General features: G+C 26.2%; 1 protein-coding gene across 1 annotated transcript in view; it reads right to left on the reverse strand.

Annotated features, from left to right (window-relative positions):
- The window catches only part of LOC100207296 (neuronal calcium sensor 1), a 63,684-nt gene that overhangs the window by 23,397 nt on the left and 15,973 nt on the right, over window positions 1–24,314 (reverse strand). Inside the window, exons 2-4 of the mRNA XM_065790543.1 lie at window positions 22,877–22,966; window positions 8,624–8,648; window positions 8,258–8,306 (exon numbers count right to left, since the gene is read on the reverse strand). Coding sequence (XP_065646615.1) covers window positions 8,258–8,306; window positions 8,624–8,648; window positions 22,877–22,940 — 138 coding nt within the window. The 5' untranslated portion in view covers window positions 22,941–22,966. The remainder of the gene's footprint in view (window positions 1–8,257; window positions 8,307–8,623; window positions 8,649–22,876; window positions 22,967–24,314) is intronic.

Below are 24,314 nucleotides of genomic sequence, written 5' to 3' on the forward strand. Positions count from 1 at the left end.
GAAAATGTTCCAGTTTCAACTATTTACCGTATTTTGGCATCCTTAACAACCAATCATAAAAGCCGTAGTGGAAGACCAGCTAAAATAATGAACAAGAAGGGACTTCGCTTGCATCACTGTGCTTTTATCAACAATGATTTAATAAGTCAATAAGATGCTGCAGAAAAGTTCAATTGAACACAGCCTTATATCTGCAAATCATTATAAAAACAAGGAATAGTCAGCAGAAAAAAAAACAAGAGCACCGGAATACATTGAGCAACAAATATCAACCGTGAAATCTCAATGCTACTAGATGACCCGAAATTACTCTGGAAAATGTTTTGTTTTGGACGACGAAAGTTAGTTACTCCCTTTCCAAAACACAAGTTCCAGGTAATGATATTATGTAGATAAAAATTCTACAACACCTACAAAAGTAAAATACAAATATAAACACAAGTTTGAGTAGAAAGTGATGTTGTACATTGCCATATCTGAGAGGGGAATTTCCAAGCCATTGTTCAAGCCAAGTGGTTTGGCTATTAATCAAGAAGTATACCAAAATAAATGTTTGAAGAAAATATTGATTCCATTTCTTCAAAAGTATCATTCAGATGGCAATAACTTGATTTGGCCGGAAAAAGCATCATTGCATTATGCCAAAAAAATACAAGTCTTCTTGGAAAACCAAAACATCCCAAATGTATCAAAAAACCGCAATCCAACAAACTTGCCTGTGTCACATAATTGAAGATTTCTTTAGATATTAGAGTTCGTTAATATACAAAAATAACTGGAGAACTAAGAATTGCAAACAATTGATTATCCGAATCAAAAGATGCATTCGTAAAATTGATATAAATGCTGTACAAAGCTCCTGTTCCAACATCATGACAAAACTACATCGAACTGCTGATGGTAGACCATATTCAAATGTTCATTAATTTTTTCTTAAAGATAAGTGATCTACCTTCAATTAAAATAAATATAATTTTCATTTTCTAAATATTTGTTTTTATTATAATCAAATATGGAAATTCGAATTTTTTTGTTATCACTTATGAGTTTAGCATTTTTTTGGCAATTTTTAAAAGTATTGTTTTTAGTCAAAGTTTATTTAATAGGGTTCATAAAGTACATTATACTAAATTTATCTCTTGAATAGAAGCATGATTATTTGCTCTTTTGTGTGGAGATTTTCATTCAACTTAAAGCTTTTTTGAATTTAAATTCCTTTAAATCTCTGCGTGGAAGCCAATAGTACTTTAAAAGGTTGTTTATGGAAAAAGTTTAAAAGGGAAAATGATGTTAAAGCAAATTTTTTTATTCAAAGCAAATTGCTTTATTCTTTTTTTTAACAAAACAGCCTGGTTTTTCTTTGTTTTTAAAATGTTGCACCAAATTAATTTATTATTAATAATTTAAATTATTTTATCAATTTTATTTTAATAATTTCACTACTTTAAAAATATATATTAAATTTGGTTTTATTTTTAAAAATTTTTAATAGTTAATGTTAATGAAACCAGCAACTTTTTTGCTTCAATGTTTTTTGCTTTAATGACCCTGAACCTTTAAAAGTTATATTTACTTAATTTATTGAATGGATAAAGTACATCACAGTAAATTTACTTATAAACTAAATCAAAACAACCAATTAAGTTACTACAGTAACTTACAGTAAGTAAGTGTATATTCTCGCTTGTCATACTCTAAAAACTTTTTTATTTGTGTAGTTTTTCCCCCAAACTTTAACCCTTTGGAACTCTCTCCAATCTTTATGCTTTCCTGACTCATACAACGCGGTTGCTTGCAACCTTGTTGGGAGTGGAGTCAGAATAATAATAAAACTTGCATTAACTTGTACTATTTTTTATTCTTCTATCTAGTAAACCATTTTATCAGTATTGTCTTATAATTTTTTAAATTGTTTATCAAATAGTTTAAAATGGTTCTTCAATTACTTTTTTTTTTTTTGTTACTACCAGGGACATGCCTAAAAAACAGTTTTTGCTGTTATTGCATACCAATATTTATATGTAGATATACTTATATATTTTTTTTATCATATATACCTTTATTTATATATTATTATTATTATAAAAATAGTTATAACCGAGAATTTATTTATGCTTCAGTTTGCTTATATTTTTAAAGAGTTTTAAAAGTTTTTGTTTCTAATCTATTTGTTCTATTTAAATAAATATTGAGAATAATTTTTTCAGCCTTTTTTATTTTTTCTCTTTTATTTTATATATATATATTTTTTGTGCTTATGACAAAATCAAAAACTTTATTTGTTAATTAATAAATATATTTACGGAAAATTTATAATCATTACTTTATTTGTAATAGATTAAACAATATCTACAAAAGAAATATATATAATTTCTATATATACATATACAAATTTATATATATTTATATATATATATATTTATTATTATTATTAATTTCCCGCTGTCAATTATGTTCATAAAAATAAAACTGATCAAAGCCAGTACAACGCCCATCACTTGTCAATATGAACCTAAAGGATTCTCAAGCACAGGATCTGGTAAAAAAGACTATTTAATATTATCAAACTAGACTATATAATGTTTGCAGAATTTCTAGCTGTAAAAGCACGAATTGCAACTCAAGAAAACAAAGTCTTGACCTTAGAAGTGGAAAACAAAACCTTACAAAAATTTCTTAGCGAACTAAAAAAACCTCAACCAGTATCATTCTCATCACTCTTCAGCAGCAAATCTAACAAAAGTAAAAATGATCAGAATCTATTTCTAAATAAAGTAGCACATGAGCTGAAACAAAGACAGCAAAAAGAATCAAGTGTTATAGTGGTGGGACTAGAGGTCTCAGACAAGTATGACAAAAATAAACAGGCAACCAAGAATTTTTTTAGATCTGTTGGTATCGACACCTCAATTATCGTGAGAGTCAGAGGTTTTAATCATTAAAAAAAACCCAACACAGAACTCAGAAAAACCAAGCTCATGCAGGTCACAGTCAAAGACTCTAAATCGTATGCCTTGATCTTATTGAAAGCCAGGCATCACAGTCTCATCATACCTGAGTACAAAGACGTGTTTGCTAGAGAAGACCGAACGGAGACAACAACATGAATTCAACAAACTGAATTGCAAAAAAAAAGAGAGCAAAATGATGAACTCGCAAATTTAAAGCTGCTCGCCATTTCGTTTTGTCATCCATCAACGCATTTACTGTGTTAAGCTAACTAACGCACAAGAGTCAGCTGCTCACCAAAGATCAGTCTTTTTTAACATCAAGAACGTTGCAGCTGCTATCGCTAATACCTCAAAATCAAAACAAACATCGTTGATGAAACTTAACCCCCCACCCCACCCTAGATAGAACAAACCCTAAATCAGCCTCAACACTCCCAAATGGTACCAACCATCAAGCCTCAATGTTCAAAGAAAACACCCAACTCGACCATCACTATCAACAAGACATTTTACTGTCATATCTCATCAGCCCAAATTATCGAAATCTTGCTCAGTAAAGGTTTTCAATAACATCAATTTCTGGGCAAATAATCCATGTTCACTAAATCAAACGAAAATTGACAATTTGAAAGCCAGAATACAATCAACCACCAAGCATAACCGCCCACACCTTATTTTTCTCGCTGAGACGTGGTTTACTGAGGCTTCAGATACTGCTATTGCAAGATATAACATTTTTTCACAAAACAGGGCCGGGAAGATAGGTGTCGTAGCTATTTATGTAAAAAGCGATATTTAATGCACACTAACAAATATTAAACAACTTAACAAAAATACCATTGAACAGCTGTGGATAAAGCTCAAACTTGAAAATCACTCTTTTTAGAGTGTATCTACCAACCGCCAAATAAAGATTAACTAGCACTCCTTGAATTTACCAAATCAATTCAGACTGCTACAGAGGCCATCACAACAATTGGTTGCAACTCCTTATTACTTTATGGTGACTATTTTAGGCACATTAGCTATGAAAGTATTAATATTGGAGGAGGTGTTTTGACATCAGTCAACATACTGATCAACAGCTTAAATGTTATTCAGTACAAGTCTTATTTAAAGGAAAACCATGTTGTACAACTTGTCACTTTTCCAACCTTTTGAAATTCATGTGTTAAAGAACCAAACTCCATCTTGGACTTTTTATAACCAATTATAACCAATGAGCCAGACATTAATTTTCTTAACTCAAGCTGAACGTTTAGGGTCTACCCTGGAGGAACAAGCTTACCTAACTACTATAGGTTCAATTGCAATAGCAATAACAATGAACCACAAATAACTCCTAGATTATTGTGGAGCAAGGCAAACTACACTTTTATTTCATGTTATATTAGAAGGTATTACTGGGAGACATTATTTAAAAACATATCTGAGGCCAAAAAATATAAACTTTTAATTGAAAAATATAATGAAGCTATTTCACTCTACATACCAAGTACCATAAAACCATACCAGCCAAATAAAAAATCATGGGTTACTAGTGAGGTTATGGAAGCAGTAAAAAAAAGAGTAAACTCTGGGGTAAATGTGTCAGCAGGACCAGGATCACACCAACATATTAGAGCAGATTATAACAAAGCAGCAAAAATCATCACAAACGTGGTGAAAAAAGCAAAACTTGACTACGAAGATGCACTAACTTCTTTGTTTAAAGATAACCCAAAGGGACTTAATTCTTATGTCAAAAGCAAAATAAAAGTTACGATAAAATCCATTTACTTGAAGACAGCAATGGATCGGTGACTGATAACATATTTAACAAGTGTAAGACACTTAATGATTATTTTTATTCTATATTTGAAATAGAGCCACAAAGGACCACTACTTAAATTTTTAAATCTCTAGCTACTTGTGATAAAGGAGTTGATTTTATCACTTATGAAATAGTCAAAAAAATCGCTAAAACCTGATCTTTCAAAAGCAACAAGTCCTGATGGAATCCACCCTAGAGTCTTGAAAAACTGCGTAGAAGCTTTTTCTGTCCCTTTAACCATGTTATTTAGGTCTTATATTTTACCATCCTTTGTTCCAGATCAATGGAGAAAAGCAGAAGTAACACCTATATTCAAAAAAGGAAGTAAAGGCAAGCAATTACAGGCCAGTTTACAAAACCTCGGTACCTTTTAAGGGGTTAGAAGGTTTAATCCAAAATTGTATTATGCAGAAATGTGTCAAAAACAAACTTATTACTTCAGCTCAGCAGGGTTTAGTCAATTACAGGGAGTGCACGACAAACCTATTAGAACCACAGGATATTGTTACAGATGTCATCAATCAGGGTTTTACAGCAGACATAATTTATACAGACTTTTCGAAAGCGTTTGATAACTTACTGCACGAAAGACTCTTCATAAACCGAAGGCATATGGCTTTCACGGTCAACTACATAACTGGATAAAAAATTAGTTGACAAATAGAGAACAACGGATCAAAATAGATAATATATTATTGCTTTGGAGAAAAGTGTTTAGCAAAGTACCTCAGGGTTCGGTTTTAGGTCCGCTCCTTATTGTGCTCTACACTAACAATTTACTGGACTTAATTTTGAGTCATGTAAAAATGTATGCAGACGACAGCAAGATCATAGGTATTATCAAGTCTGAAAAAGATGCACTATGTCTTCAAAAAGATCTTGACACAGCTGTTAAATGGTCTAAAAAATGGCTTATGCCATTTAACATTGAAAAGTTATGCACATGGGCAAAAAAAATAAAAAAGAGCCAAACCATATATATACAATGGAATCACAAAATGGTCATCACAAACAACTTGAAACCATAGCAAAAGAATGCGATTTGGGGGCTATAGTATCTAATAATCTTAAAGTGAAGTTACAAGCTCATTTCATAGGAGATATAAATACAATTGAAAAAATTCAACATCAAACCACAAAATTGTTAAGTCAATAAGTCACCTAAAATACGAGGAACATTTAACACAGCTTAAATTGACTACCCTTGAAAACCACTGCACACGTATGGACCTTATACAGCATTACAAAATAATTAATGGAATTGATTCAATCAACTTTGTGCCGCCACAAACCACACCAGTGTATCAAAGATCTAAGTATAGTTTAAGAAAAAGGAGCCATGTCTTTGAACTAGTCAAAAAAATTTTGAAACATTATGAAAGACATAATTTTTTCACTAATTGAGTAGTTAAAAACTGATATTCCTTATTAACTACCACAGTAAACGCACCATCACTTAACTGTTTTAAATGTAGACTTTAATAGTATAGTTTATTTATGCTTTTCAATTTGGCTGACACAGCTATAATTGCAAATGTTGTCAGAAAAGAAGGGTCCTTGTCTGCCTCACTCCATCAATAAATATACAATGCATTTTACATGAATTCTTACCACTAACTGTTTTTACTGTGCATGATTTTAATAAGTTTGTAAATAATAATTATTGATGACTGAATAAATAAATATAAATATAAAGTTTATTAAAGTAGATCACTAGTTTTTAAAAAAAATATCAAAAATGATTTGAAATATTTAAATTTTTTCTAAAAAATAAATATTTGTATTTGTATTTAAAAATCTAGAATTAACATATTTGTATTTGATTAAATGTATTGAAGAGAATTAATACTAATAACCCTGAGCAGAATTTATACTATTAAAATACCATCACAACATTTTATATTTACTTTGTATGTATACTAATAATTTAACTAAATACTTTACATCATTCAAAAATCAGTAAATGTTTTGGGTAATAATGCATTCGCTTTGAATGTCTAGAAGATTTAGTTTTTTATCTTTTTATTGTATATAAATGTAAAGAGTTTAACTAGTAGAGTTTTGACCAAGACTCTACTAATTAAACTTTTAAATTTAAAACCAAACTACTTATATAATATTTAATTATAGATAAGAGACTTTTTTAAATTATTGATAAATGCACAATAAAAAAACTTTTTAATGGAGTTTTAATACGCAAAAAAACATTACTTCACTTTAAGGAAAATAAGAAAATTTCAAAAAAAAAAGCATGCAAAACTTTATTTATAATGAATTCATTTGCTTTAAACTTTTAATGTAATTGCTAATTACTTAAAGGAAACCATGCTTAAACATTATGATCGCTTTCTTCAATAAAAAAAAAAGCAATCGAAATGTTTAAGCATGGTTTCTTCTGAAGTTTTTGCAAAAGCATTCATTTTAAGTAAAATTTTGCATGCTTTTGTGAGCGCATGCAAAAGCCATGCTAAAACATAATTACTTTCTTCTATAGTGTACTTGGTTATTTTACTTAAAAGTAACGCTTTTGAAAAAAGTAATTATGTTTTGGCATTTGTTTTTAAAAGTCTCTGAAATTAATTGTTTTTTTATTTTAAATATGTGTTTTTTACTATAAATAAAAACTATCAATCGCAAAATTATTTTGAAAAAAAATTGACGAAAGTAATGCGTTCATTTTGAAAAATCTTAATCAAATGCCAACATTTAAATATGCAAAATTTAAGAAATGTGTTTTTTGTTTTTCTGTCTGTCTTTTAACAAATGCGAGCACGTTTGTCGCTTTGTTGCACCCTGTATCATTTTAACTTTTTAATAGTTTAAAATTTGCACCACAAAATTTTATTAAAATTCATGGCACTTTTAAAAGCCTAAGTTACTAACGTTTTAAATATCAATTTCTAAAAAAAAAAAAAATTAATCTGAGAAAAGGATAGGATGGAGGGGGGAGGGAGGGGTAGACGCATGACCCTTTCCCTCACTATGGATCCACCCTTGTATTAGCCAATTTAATCATGGGAGGGAATGATAAAGATTGATAGCGCTGAGACTTTTTTTAACTTTTTTTTTTTAATAATAAATGATTTAACTTTTTCTGGTTTTTCTGCTATTTATTTTGTTATTCTTTAAAATTTTTATTTTTTTAGTTTATTTTTTGTTAATTTAGTTTAATTGTTATTTTTTTAAATTTTATTCACTTTTAAGTTTATGGATTATTGATTTAATTTAAGTTTGGTTTGTTTTTTTAGCGTCTTTTTTAAAAGCGCTAATTGCCAAAACTTGCAAAGAGCCATAGCCAAGTTGTCAAAACAAAGTATTATATGTGTGGTCATATAAGGCGTATGACCGCACGTCTCTTACGCGAAGGCTTGGAGACTTGTGATTTATAGAAAGTGTAGGGAATATAATACTGAGTAAAATGATAAAATCAATTTGCTTAATTTGAACTTAGAACTACAATAAAAAAGAAACAGTAATTTTTTTAAAAGTTAACCTCTTGATGAAGTTTACCAGAAGGACAGTCTTTCATGAAATCTCTATACCTAAAAAAGAAGAAAAAAAAATCAAAAGTTGACAAATCATCATCCTATCATGATCATGACCACGATCATTATCACCATCAAGAATATAAATTTATGAAAAAAACTGATTATCCATTCAAAAGCTAGTTATTACTTGAAACAAAGGTTGTTACATTATTGAAGGTTGTTACACCTAGCTCAACACACAACAACATACAACTGAACTTATTCTCAGTTTAATTAAAATAAAAATTTCTGATACACCCTTAAACTAGAACTAAAAATATAATTATACTAGATGTTATTAAAAAACAAACAAACTAATAATTAAAAAGTACCATTTTTGAAGCTCTTTTTTATCAACTAAAAATAATTAAAAACAGATAAATGTAATAAATAATAAAAAATATTTTTACGAAGAAACATTAGATATAACAAAATAAAATAAAATAAAAAACTAAGTGTTAAATAAACTTTAAAAACACACAACTATTAATAAATTCTTAGAAAGCTAAATAAAAAAATATAAGAGATATATTTCTAATGTGTGTATCTGTGTATAGAAGTTATATATATATATATATATATATATATATATATATATATATATATATATATATATATATATATATATATATATATATATATATATATATATATAATGAACAATTCATATCTAAGGACCAACTTATTAAAGGGATCCCCAAGTGCCGAGACAAGTTGTACTCATATCATAGATAAACATTAAAATAAGTTAAAAGTTAATTAAACTTTCCAAAACAAATTATTGAATGAGATATTAACAAAAAACTTTAATTTTTAACACCATTTTGTTTCTGGCTAAGGAAAGTTCCGGCTCTTTGACTACTTTCATTTTTTAAATCAGGTCTGATTAATGCGCTTATATTAGACATTAATACAAAAAGTTTCTTTCAAAAAACTTAAATCAAGTTTAAATTGCAGGGGTTTACACCTTGGCGGTTAAACAAAAATATAGGATTTAAGTTTTTAATATCAATTTTATATATCTAAAAAATATATATTAGATCATTTTAAAAACAATTTCTTGAGTTAGAAATACAAATTCCTCAATTTATTAAAAAAATAAAGATTTTAAAATCTTTGAAAATTTAACCATGTTGGATTATATTGTACTTGGTGTTGTATATAAAAAAATTGATTACTAATTTTCTTAGAAAATATATTCATCTTGTTTTAATGTTTGCTTTGCCTAAATTACTATTTTTATTATGCTAGTTTATTTAACTCAAACACTTAACGATACGTTGAACAAAAAACAAAAACATGCTACAGCGAAACATTTTTTATAACCACTGCAGTCTAAATATAAAGGGGAAAATCCAATCTGATTGTGTCAAACTGCAGAGTTTTTTGAACTAAGTTTAAAAAACTCTGCGTGAGCAAAAACATTTATTAGATATTACCAGATTTTTTTTTAACAGAAAAGATTATGCAGATTTGAGAGCCTAAAATTAAACTCCAAACCGAAAGTCTAATGGCAAAACAACAAATGCTTTTGTTAATATCTCATTCAATAATTTGTTTTGGAAAGTTTAATTAACTTTTAACTTATTTTCTAATGTTTATCTATGATATAAACACAACTTGTCTTGGCACTTGGGGATCCCTTTAATATCCTTTTTGCGTTCTTATTCTTAAAACATGCACTTTTTTCAGAAAAAGATGGAAAAAAACAAGAATAATAAAAGAAAAGATTGCTGCCCCATGCCAAACCCTTAATCGATGTAGCAGCATATCTTTGCGGCAGCAGGCTAAAAGATAGTCAATGTAGGTACTGAAACCCCCGCAGCTATTTTTTTAGTATGACATCATCAGTGTGCGTCTAATGCTGCATTTATGTGCATATGTATGTATGCACGTATGTAAATATATATATTTTTTTTGTGTTGTAAATATTAATTTATACTAAAAAGAAATTTTTTAAAATTTTGCTGCAACATAAAATCAAAATGTTTGAAGTAAAAAAAAAACCAGACCGAAGATTCTTTTTTTCCTTCTTTTAATCTTCTAAAAACCATGATAGTTTGTTTAGATTTTATATGTGGTTTAGATGAAATGAAAATCATAGTTAAATGTTGATCATAGAAAATCATATGAAATGTTATGATCGTTTATTGGCAGTTTTTGTAGCTATAAGCTCTTTCGTAGTCAGAATTCTTTAACTTTTGTTGAAAAAATTGATAGAAATACTGTACTTTGACTACTATCTTAACATAATTGCTACAGAAAACGTTTAACATTTACCATTTAATATCATTTCATTAATTACTAGGCTTTGAAAGAGCGCATTTTCAAAATGCATGCAGTCATTGGAGAAAGATCTCTTAAGCGAGTTAAAACTTTTTTCCTTTTGAAATTTAATTATTATTTATTAGTTAAGAAATATTACATAAGGAGTCATATTAAGATAAATAATCATCATTAAGATCATATTATAATTGAAATAAGTATAGAAAATAGTTCTATATAACATTTTTATTAGATATAAAGTAGGTCACTCCTATTAATTTTTTAAATTGATTATATTTTGTTTGTTTTAGTTTTTCTTTTTGCTTTATTTTTTTTTTAAGCAGTTTTTATTATTCTATTTTTTAGAAGGAAAATAGGGGTATGGATGAGGCCTAATTATTTTTTATGCAACAAAAAAGTTATACTAATGCTATTTCCGTAATAGGTAATCTTAGGCCAAATAAGATGTTCCGCCGACATATTGTCAACTATACATCTATGATCCACTTGCAGCAGTATTAGAATGCAACAACGGTAATGATCTTTGCTTAAATGATTTAATGTTTCAATTGCAAACTATTATTAGTGAAGAGAACCCATTTGCTCTTGCATTTAATAACATGGTGGAAGTGGAAGATGAAGAAATTTGTCAAGCAGCTCTAGAAGGTTGCTCAGTGTCAGCTGTAAAAATGTCTTTACTTGAAGGGCAAGATAGACATCGCTTCTAGGAGAGTTGGATCAAAAACTAAGCATAAATTATATGATCAGTATAGTTAAATAAATGAAGCATTAATATCTGTGCCTCAGAAGTCATAGGTGGGTTGTCAAGTTTTAGAGATTGTCCAGGAAAAAGGAAATAGTAAAATTCTTTTTTGGCTTATTCTTGATGGTTAGATTTATGTTATTTTTTTCGTGTTTTATTTAATTTGTCTTAAGGCACATGAAATATAATTTTGACAAAAAATAAATAAAAAGTTAAATAAAAAAGGTGAAATGTCATTTCTGGATAACAAGCGTTTTTCCTTTGAACATTGTGGGGACACCAGACGTTTAATATTGACCTAACTTTGTTTGACATCGTCATAGGACAACAGTCTTTTATACTTCTGTAGATACTGAAAAAACTAAAAAGGTCTCATACATAACTCATTTTCAAAAAAACTGGACAACCGACCTTTGTCTTCTGAAGTACAGATATTAGGATTTAAAGTTTAATTTAGTTTATAGTTTTGGTTTAGTTTATTTTTAGTTTACTTTTAGTTAGTTTTAGCTTCAGTTATCTTTTTTCTTACTTTAGACAACTTTATGGAGGAAATGAGGGGAAAAGGTAAAAAAATTATAATTATATATTTATTTATATATAAATATTATTTTATCAATTATTCTGAGGTATGTTTTTTATCTTTAGTGTCTGGTAGAAGCATAACTGGTAGGGCTGTGTTTTAAATTTTATATACTTTGTATGGAGAAATATGTGCAATAGGTGAAAGAATTACTTAATATAAATGACACTTTGAAACTGTTCGCATTTTACTCATATTTTTATTAAAATAAAATTTTTCACACGTTTAACCCTTTTTAATTTACTCTCTTTTTTTTTTTAGCATCCTCTTTATCCTGTGAAAATAGTGAGGTTATGCTTTATATTTTGATTAAATAAAATTGCAAATATTAATCATTTTTATTATATTCTTCTATTTGTAATTTTAGAGTAGGAATGTCGAACCCAATTATTTGTTATTTGGGTATTTGGTGTTTTTAGCACTATTTGGGGTCACCCAAATATTTGTATACAAATAGTACAAAAATTTTTGAATTATTTTTAAGCATTTTTTTAAAAAATAACCGCCACATTTTTAAAAATCTAATTTGTTACGAACCTTTTATTTCAATTTTCGTGAATTTTATATCATAATTAATTCACTACTACTGAAATTTTTTTAAATCTATCTTTGTTTAATTGTGAATTTATTCAAGTAACTATTGAAATTATACAAAGAAGTACTATAAATACTCCTATCAGGTATGAGTCTAATGCATTTTTAGGTTACGTTGACTAAACTAAAATTTTATTTAGAAAATAAGAGTGAAGTGTGGAAACATTTTGTAAAAATCAGGCAAAATGTCAAGTTGGCAACAGTAATGAAGTTTGTAAGATTGTTAATTATGGAACAACGAATTTGATGAACCATTTAAAATTGAAACGTGGCATGGATATATCTCTTAAAAGAAAGAATATTTCAGAATCAACAGAAGGTCCAAGTAATCAAAAAATTCAACGTTCCAATAACAAGTTTTACAATTCCAGAGTCTAGAGAGTTGGTAATATCAAAATGTGCAGCCAAAGATGGATTTTCAATTAATCAAATAATAAATTCTGATGCTACTAAATCATATTTGTCATCACGCAATCATCAAATGCCTAAATCAAGATCAACAGTTTGGAAAGACATTAAAAAATACTACCAAGAAGTTTTTAATGAATTTGTGTTAAAAACTCAAGAGTCTAAAGTCATAGGAAAGAAATTTAGTACAATAATTGATGAGTGGACTGATAATACATTCAAGAGATATTTAAATATCAAAATTCACAACAGCACTGAATCTAAGCAATTTACATTAACTTCTGTTGGATCAGGTAGTTGTAATGCTGAAAAATTGAAAACAATTGTCAGAAAAAAACTCCAGGACATTAAACTTAACATTTCAGAAGATATTGTCTCAACTATAAAGGATGGAGCTTCTGTAATGAAAAAATATGCCACCTTGATGCCATTTGAAAGCCAACTTTGTTACAATCATGGAATAAATTTAGCTATTGTTGACTGTTTATATCAAAAAGATTGTGAAGAGATGGATGAATACAATGATAATGTTGAACTTGATGATGAAGATGAAGATTTTGATGAAAAACTAGATTTTGATGAACAAGAAAGCTCTTTACCAATGGAAAAATCCTACTTTGATGCTATATCAGTTGTTCGAGGATATGTGAGAAAATTTCGAAAATCTCCATTGAAAATTGCTTGCTTTAAAGAAAATGTCCAAGAAACAACAGGAAAAGAGTTAATTCTATTAATTGACTGCAAGACAAGATGGAATAGTGTACTTTCTATGTTGCAGAGATTTTATGAACTGAAAGAATTTGTGAAATCTACAATAATTGAATTTGAAGGTTCATATGATGACAGCATTGAAACTAAAGTTAAAGACATAATAGATTGTTTGATTCCTGTTGAAGAAGTTATTAAAAAATTAAGGTCTAAATGCTGCAATTTGATAGTGGCAGAAGGATCATTTATCTATTTATTCAACACACTCAACATACAGGAAAGTGATATTTCGCAAAAAATGCTAGAAAATTTAAAAACTCAAATTGATTCACGAAGAAATGTTGATATCAACATTGATTGTTCTTTACACTAGTGATTATCCAAAGGAAAATGATTATTTTAAATATTCGTCAAAATTAACTATTAGAAAAGAAATTAAGGAACTCAATACAACACTATTTGCAGAATCATTGTTGGAGGAAAATGAAGATGAAAATGATTCAAATACAACATCCAAGCTTGATGACACTATCAACCGCTTTGTAAACCATCAGAAAACAGTCAAAACTTCGATCAAAAATGAAATTAAGGCGTTTGAAGGAACAAAAGAACGTACAGATAAACTTCAGATGATCTACGATGCCTTATTAACTGTGCAAGCAACATCAACAGACGTTGAAAGAGTCTTTTCTGTAGCTGGAAACTTCAAGACTAAACTTCGTAATAGAATGAAAGAAGAAAAATTGAATATTTAAAATTGTATTTTTAAAATATCACTTCTTAAATAAAAGCTAAAATTTGAATTGAAATCAATTGATTTTTTTCATACATTTTACTATTTGATATTTGCACAAATATTTGGGGGATCACTATTTGGGGTATTTGGTATTGGTACAAATATTGAAAACCCAAATATTTGGCATCCTTATTTTAGAGTCATTATCATTTGAGAGCTTTTGTGATTTTAGATTCATTAACATTTGAGCAGTACAGAAATTATCGCTCCTAACACCCAGGGCCTGTTTTAAAGAGGTCCTTCAATCAGTGGTGTAGTAATAGCGGTATAGATGAGCCCTCTTTCAAATGGAGGGCTCATCTATACCCGGGTGTTGGGAGACACCGAAGAAAAAACGGCATCCAAAAGGTTGTAAATGTCTTCTATCAGTGAAGATATTTATAACTTTTTTGTTGCTGCTTTTTCTTTGCTGACTTATTTTTATTGATTTTTTATTTGTAATTTTTTTTTTTAATTTGTAATTTTTTTTTTTTAAATTTGTAATTTTTTTTGAATAATATGTTCTGTTATATTTGATTTGTTTTGGTCTTTTTCAGTTAAAACTTCTTTGTTTTTCACCAATTAAACTTAAATATAGTTAAACTGATTCATTACCCAATTTTCATAATATAATGACGCTACATTCTAATGTTAAAAATAATTAATTGGTAGTTTAATTTATGGAAAACACTGCTTTTAAAATTTACTATGAGCCAAGACAATATATTTAGCTATATAAATGCAATTTATTTATATCTCAATTTGATTTTTTATCTTTAATGCTTATATTTTGGCTCCTTGAAGTATTTGTTATTTTGCTTTTTAATTAAAATATTTTAAATCTATTGTGATGTCTTTTAAATTAAACTAAAGTTTACTAAAAGCCAACATGAAATAACGTCATAAAACAACACCGACAAGCTGCATGATAACAACTTAAGTATGACAACAGGCTACCGAAAAGGGTTTTTTTTTTCATTTTTTATAAATTGTTTTCCATTTTTGATTTTTTTTCTTTTTTTTTTTCTTTTATGTCTACTTATCTGTTACAATTTTGATTTTAGGTTTGTCATATGACGCATTAATGCAATATAATAGATCAAAGTTTACATGTTTTTTTCAATTTGTTATACACATGTTTGATTGTAAATTAAATTTTTTTTTGTTTCAAACTTATTTGTACTCAATTGCTTAGTTATTTTTAACAAATTTATTTAGTTGTGTGCATTTAACGTTTTAAAGACAAATTTCTTTTATAAAGAAAAATGTATCACGGGGATACCAAAAAATTAATAATTCCCATATAATTTACGTTCACTTATTATTATTTAATTATTATTCAATCTTATAAATTAATTAAAGTTCATGTTATAAAAAACATAACAAGAATTAAGCTTTAGTTTTTCGTCACTTTAAAGCAATATAAAGTGTTATTATTTTGTGTAACTAAAAACGTATTGTGTTGAACTTAGTAATGTCGAGGAAAATGGTTTTACCTTACACACTGATACCTATGTCATTTGTAAATTACTCGAATAATGTTAAATAATTGGTAAATTATCTTACCTCCTCATACTTTTTATGTTAATTTGACAGATGGTTTAATTTTTTCAATTTAAAGGCATTTTTCTAGAAGGGTATTAGTTAATATTTTGCAACTTTGAATTGTGGAAAACAGCCACAACAAATTAATTACGTAACAGACCGACTATAACCCGTATTACAGGTTGCTTTCTGCTAGTATTTAGTTAATACCATAATAGATTAGTTATTAATAAAACTAGGATCTATAGTGGGTTAATGCACTTTTTCAAATTTTTTAAAATTAAGTTAACGCTGTTGAGTAAAATTAAAATAATTTAAAAATTGCCTTAACTATACCAAGTTAAACTATTTATGTCTTACAAAAAACATTATGTTTACATAGTCAAACTTGTTTGTTGCTTTATTGAAAATATCAGAACTTCCCTCAATTTTCACTTTTGGAGATGAACACTGATATGATCTAATGGACTATAAGATCTTTTCACTTTTGTTATAGATGATGTTACTTACAATATGATTGTAGAAATTCTAGTGTAGTTTATGGATTACAAAATGAAAAAAACTTTTAAATCAAATTCTTGTTATTACCATTGGGGCATAACAAAAAAATGAAAACAACTGAAAAAATTTTAAAAAATTAATTCAATGATATCATAGGCTGAATTGGCTTTATTATGTAAAACTATTTTAAAAGTTTAAAATATTTGGTCTGCACCTTAGATGTACCTTACCTTAGTTGTAATTAAGAAGCAACTAATATAGCTGCATTTTAATATTGCTTGTTTGAGTAACTTTCTAGACAACTCTTGTTAGAGAAATTTTTTTACAATTTTTTTAAAATATTTTACTCTTTGACCAAAAAAAAAAAAATATCATAAGAGAAAATTTCTGACTAATGTTATACACATTATGATATGTAATAGAGGTTGGAAGTATAGCACAAAAATGCTAAAATTCATTTAACGCGGACAGATTATTTTATTTTCTTAATTTTTAAGTCATGATGCACAATAAAATGTAAACTAAATTTTTAGAGAGTGATCAATATATTATGTAGTTTAAAAACTCTCATAACTGTATAAAGCTTTAGGCTATGCCAGGTATATCATCAGTGATATTTATAGTAATCCTGCTTTTATGGGACTGTAGAGCTTTTGCGAGAGAAAAGAAAATAAAAAAAACCTAAATAGCTTGTTCAATAAAAACTGAGAATAAACTAGAGTTGTTAACCGGAATGTTTCGTACAATTCCGGAAAAATAAAATTCTTTCGGAAGGATATTGAGAATAAGGAATTTTCTTTTTTCGTACCGAATTTTACGAAACAAAAAAAACCGCCGATGTTCATTTCGCAAATGCTTCTTACGAAATGTAGTCTTCCGCAAGTTGAATTACAAAACAAAACTATTTTGCAACATACGAAAATAGGGCTTACGGAAGTTGCACTTGCGAAATGAGCTTTTCGCTAAACGACGTTTCGGAGTCTATAACAAAATTTTGTTGGCCAAACTGATATAATTGTAAAAATTAAATTTTTTATATACCAAAATGTTTATAATAAAATTTTATTTTCAGTATTGCAACATATGAACATTTTAAGGTTTTATTTTTTGAAATAATGATAAAAAACCAAATTTCTTTCGAAACTCTTTCGCACTGAAACTTGCGAAACAACTTCATTACGGAAAAACACTTACGAAACGCGGCATATTAAAAATATTTAAATACGTTTTATGAATCAAATACGTATGATTAGCTAGGTAACTAAAATACTAATTATTATAATAATTATTGATATGTTTCAGTTAGTAAATTTTTATAAATAAACCTAGACTTTCTTAAGATATACTAAAAATATCTTTCAATGAACAAGAGTTAAATAGTGAACATAACTTGAACAACATAAACTTTCCCATTTTGAGGGAAAAAAGAAAATTTAGAGCATGTAAGTCATTTGTTTGGGATCATGTAGATTTGCCTCAAATAGCAAATCGGTTAAAAAAAAAGGGTCGTTATCGAACTAATTTTTAATGTAAACTTGTCGTTAGCTTAACTCAAAGGCAGTTTTTCTCCTATTCCTTTCTTTATATTCATTACTTACCCGAAGTTGTGAGAGAGCAGTTAATTAGCCCCTGAGTCAGTAAGTTAATGGAAAAAAAGAAACGGTTTTATACGAATAAAAATGCGTGATTGGGAAACAATGCTGTCGTTGAAATCAAAAAAAGATATAGGTCATGTAGTCAATCCTAAAAAATAACTACTCCATAAAGTACGTATGCTTTAAACTTGATCCTCCCCTCCCCCGCAATTTTCAACATCCCAACGTTATTGGAACTATACAACCGCTGAAAGTTTTAAAGCTCTGGCTATTTTGGAGAGCAGTAAAAATTTAGTTGCAAGATTTTGCAGCAAAAAAGCGGGTAAAATACAACCCTTTCCTGAGTCTTTGCCCCGGGCAAAAATTTAAACATAGAAGCTCACCAGGATTATACAAGCGCTGAAAGTTTTAGAGCTGTAGATAGTCTAAAAATTAGTGATAAATTGACATAAAATGTAATGGAACCAAATATTTTACTAAGTTTTTATGTATAAGAATATAAATAGTAAACCTCCATTTCTGAAAAGCCAAAGACAATAAACAACCGAATGTCGGAAGTGAACCAAAGTCGGTACTTGATAAATATTAATGCATGTAAACACTGGTATAGGGACATGTTGCGGAGGAAGCGTTGTCCTTTCCCTCAAAACTAACTTAAAGTTTCAGTTTTTTCTATTTAAATTTTAGCTGCGTAACTTTCTTAACCTTTCTAGGTCACTGTATATATATATATATATATATATATATATATATATATATATATATATATATATATATATATATATATATATATATATATATATATATATATATATATATATATATATATATATATATATAGATATATATATATATATATATATATATATATATATATATATATATATATATATATATATATATATATATATATATATATATATATATATATATATATATAGATATATAGATATATAGATATATATATATATATATATATATAGATATATAGATATATATGTAAAAACTATTGAAGAATCATTTAACAACATTATTTTATTTAAATAATAAATAATAATATTTTTTTGTATAACAGTTTAATGAATACTTTCGAGTTTATTCCGTAAGCGCACATTCCGAAACACTCCTTCCGTAAGGAACTGTTTCGCAAATATTCTTTCGAAATGATTTGTTTCGCAAGTTTCTTTTCATAAAGAGCTATTACGGAATAATTTTTTTTTTTTTTTTTCGTATAACGCATTACGGAAGGTGAATTTGCGAAAGAACAATTTCCGCAATAACAACTTGAAATACGGAAGATAAAAATGCGAAATTTTCATAAGTTTTTGTTTACGGCGAACAACCCTAGAATAAACACCTTTTATTTTAAATGTATTTTATTTTTATATTTTGTAAAACAGACAAGGCTGTTTTACAAAACAACCTTGCAAAATTGTTTTTTTGATATACATATATAAACTTGGCATCTTATTATTTTAGATAACCAATATTACTTTACAGATACGTAATGCAGAATCAAAGAGCATATTCTTCTATCTATGCTAGCATAATCTTCTTTCTTTCCAGGTAACTTTTGAACAATTAGCATTTGTCATCTGATGAAGAAATATTTTATTTCTGTTTTTAAAAGGTATAAAATTTAGTTCACAGCATTAGAAATAAAATTAGATCTATTATTCTATTAGATCGCCTAAAAAATTATGATTTTTTGAAACAAATTTATTTTTAATTGATTTAACATTGATCATAAAAAATACATAATTATAAATAAATAAAAACTGTATAATATTCATTAATATTTTATTTAAAAAACCATTCGTAGTAATTTTATAGGCCTTTCAATAATAATAAACATTATTAAAGACTTAAGTTTTTGTTACAGCTTTCAAAAACATTTACCTATTTTGAATAAAATTTTTTATAAAAAAATATTACATGTAGCCATTTTGAGGCATGCGATCGCCTTCATGAATAAACCTGATGCACCACTATTGCCAATGACCTCTTGCTAATATTTAGGAACAATGGTAAATAATGTTGGTTACCTCAATTTTGCAATGTAAGAATGGTTGTCGTCTTAGAGAAAATAAACAAGTAAAATACACATGGCTTATGCTTGAATGAAAACTAAATATAAGCCATAAAAAGGTCAAAATAGCATTGTTTTTAAAATTTAAACCAAAAAAACCATGGTTTGTTTCTGAAAAAATCCATGATTATTAGTTGTTTTTTTTCAACCCTGATCTGTAAGCATGTAACTGCGGTTTGCAGACAACAAACACATCAAATGCTTGGGTGGTTTAAATGGGCATCTTTACTGCAATAATATTTACAGTAAAACAATAAGTTAGGAAAACTGAAGTTTATTGTATATCAACAATAAAAATAACTCATTTAATTTTTATTGGATAAGTTTATTTATACTTATTATTTAATTAATAACAAAAAGATTTACTTAATAAATGCTCTAAAATTTTCTAATGTTTTTAAGTTTAATGTTTTAAATGGTAAAGTTTTTTATGCTATTTTATGTTAAAATTTTTTGTATGCTAAATTTTAATTTCTAGAAGCTTTGCCGTATTTATTTACTTCTATTATTTATTTAAATGTTTTTGTGTTACAAACATTCTTTATTTTATAATCAACTGATACCATGTGTTACTGGTACATTCTTTACTTGTATCAATAAAAATTTTTAACAATAAACAAATGATTCATTTACTAATACTTAATTCCTTGAAACAAAAAAAACTAAACATAGAATAGAGCATTAAAAACATAAAATAATCACAAACTTAAATTGCTGTCTTCAGGGTTAAAAAAATTATTAGTTTTAAGTACTTAAAAATTAGATTTATAATTAGGGTGGACTTTCGAAAATTAGAATAACTTTTGAAAATAACAATTAACTAATTGGTTTGAAAATAACAACAAAAAATCCATGGCATAAATTCATTTAATTTAAATTTGTTTTGTGGATATTGTGATATACATTGAAAATTATTTTCATAAAGAGTTCTTTTAATAATTCTATAACTTGATTATTACATACAATAATATTTTTATATTTTATATTTTAATTCATTGCAATTGTCTATCAATATTTCTATTTATAATTCAAGCTTTTGTACTTTTTCAACCCTCTTTTACATATTTTTTAGCTTTAAACAAACAAAGCTAGTAAACCTGCCCCTACTTTTATGCTTATAAATATATACAATCAAAAAACATTTTCATTGAAGATACAATTATATTTGTAAATATATGCCCTTATTTTACTTTCCTGTTGAAAATTTCTTAACTTATTTTTTAAAATGGTTTAAACAATAATTTAAACCATTTGGTTTATTCCAAGTAACACTGTTTAGTAGGAATTAATTAGTCTTATATAGTAATGCTTAGTTTGAACAATTTACAGTTAAACATAAAAAACCTGAAAAAGTTAAACTTTTATTTTTTGTTAATCCAAATTATAGTTTCTTAAAGCACTGTCAAAATGGGTTTATTTTTTTAAAATCAAAATTTATGAATAAATTTTTAGGAACAAAATTGTTTAAATGAAATAAATAAAGTTAAAAAAAAAAAAAAAAGTAATAAGAACCATAGATTTAAGTCATTACTAACTACTAAATAAAAAAAAGGCCTAAATTAAAAAATAAAACTGTCGTTTATTGAAATCCTGTCGAAGTAGATCTTATAAAAAAATTAAGTTCTCTAAATAAGAATATCAAAAAGAATTTATAACTCACAAAGTTTTTTGAACTAAATTTAGACTAATAAAATGTTTATGAGTTTTTATTTGAATAAAATTGTCTATAATAGAAAATCTAAAGAGCATAAAAAGACTTTAGTACACAAGTGCACATAGCAAGTTAATGCTTTATTAAAACTTAACATTTGACCAAAAAAATATACATTTGACCATTTGAAACATGCCATATAAACCTTTCTATTTAAATACTGGATATATATTTAAATTATTAAATCAAATTAATTTATAATTAGAAAACATTTTTATTGATTAACATATATATATACATATATATATATATATATATATATATATATATATATATATATATATATATATATATATATATATATATATATATATATATATATATACATATATATATAAATATATATATATATATATATATATATATATACATATATATATAAATATATATATATATATATATATATATATATATATAATGTATATAAATAATACATAATGTATATATTATATATATATATATATATATATATATATATATATATATATATATATATATATATATATATAAATAAAATGTATGTATGCATAACTAAAATAACAGTAAAACATAAATAAAGAATAAACCAAATTTAAAATGTTTTATTGAAATCAAAATGTATGAATCTATAATATATTTGATTCTATTTTAATTTTTTTTTAAACTTTATAACTATGCCAAAAAATGCATAAAAAAAAGTAAAAACTTTTGTCTTTTAATATTTTGTCTTATTAATTTTATTCTTTTGTAAATATTAGTCTTTTTAAAAGCTAAACTTCTTTATTAACTTTTAATTAAAAAGTTATTAGAGTTTTTCTTTTCTTTTTTATTAAATATTAAACCTGTGATATTCAAAAAATCTTAAAAATGTCAAAATTAATTAAATTTTCAACTGCAAATAAGATTTCACAATTTTACTGAAAAAAAGGAGGCTCTACAAACATCTTATCAATAAATTTAAAAAAAATCATTAAGCCTTATTAAGATTTTTTGTTTTCTACAAATTTAATAATTAAAAGGTAACGACACCCAAAAAATACCATTGAAATAAATTAAAGTTTTAAGAAATTACAGTATGTTGCTTTTTGAAGTTCTTTAATTTCTTCTGGAGTAAGCTTTGTTCCCTTTGCACCCATTTTATTGTTGATTATATATATGTTTTCTAAATAAAATTTAAAAATTTCAAAAGATTGCTATCTCATTGTAAATAATTTTGAATCTATAATTATAAAAAAAAATATTTCATTTAAATAAAATGTAAAAAAATAATTTTCAATAAAATCTTTGAAAAAGATCTTTACTATTAAAATGAAAATTAAAAAAAAAATTGTTACTATTTAAAAAAAAACAACCTGAGAGCATCTGTACAGCTGCAGATTTTAAAACAATTTTAAATTATTAAAAAAGGAAATTTAAAACATTTTTAATAGAAATTCAAACAACTTTCAATATATAATTACCAAAAATAATTTTTAATTTAAATAGAATATAAGAAAATAATTTTCAATAAAATCTTTTAGAAAGATCTTTATAATTAAAATAAAAATTAAGAAAAATTTGTTTACTACTTTAAAAAAAATAACAACCCAAAAGCATCTGTACAGATGCAAAGTTTAACAACAGTAAATGACAAAGTATACAGTAATTAAAAAAACTTTGAATATCAAAAATGTAAAAAAAGTTTAACTTGTATATGTATGTACACAAAATATATATATATATATATATATATATACATATATACATATATACATATATACATATATATATATATATATATATATATATATATATATATATATATATATATATATATATAGACACATACATATATATATACATACATACATTTATACATACATACATACATACATACATACATACATACATACATACATACATATATATATATATATATATATATATATATATATATATATATAAACACACACACAAACACACACACACACACACACACACACACACACACACACACACACACACACACACACACACACACACAACAAATAATAACTATCTAAGGAAGTAAATATGCACTAATTTTTAAAGGAAAAAAAAAGAAATATTTTCAAAAAAACAATTATTACATTAACCCAAACACTAAGTCAATGCATTGCCTTCATGTTTTACCTAGATAGCTAGTTAATGTATATACTGAGGCTCATGCGGGTACCTATTTCAGTGAGGTCATCAGTGTCCAATTAATTAAATTCAAAATTGTAATTAATCATAAAAATTGCATCACTAAAATATCAAAGTATCAAAGCGAAATTTCGAAAAAAATTAAATAAATAATAGAAAATTATAATAAAAGCATATAATTCTAGTTACATTTTTATAATATAAAAATTTTCAACACGTTTTTCACCTATGCAATTTTGCTTTTTAAAATATTTACCAATTGCAGTTCAAAATGATTAACATTTAATACAACGTATATAAATTATGTCTTAACTCAGTCAGTGTATGAACTGAAGAGAGTTCATGTG

The sequence above is a fragment of the Hydra vulgaris genome, chromosome 02, assembly GCF_038396675.1.
Source record: "Hydra vulgaris chromosome 02, alternate assembly HydraT2T_AEP".
Taxonomy (NCBI): Eukaryota; Metazoa; Cnidaria; class Hydrozoa; order Anthoathecata; family Hydridae; genus Hydra; species Hydra vulgaris.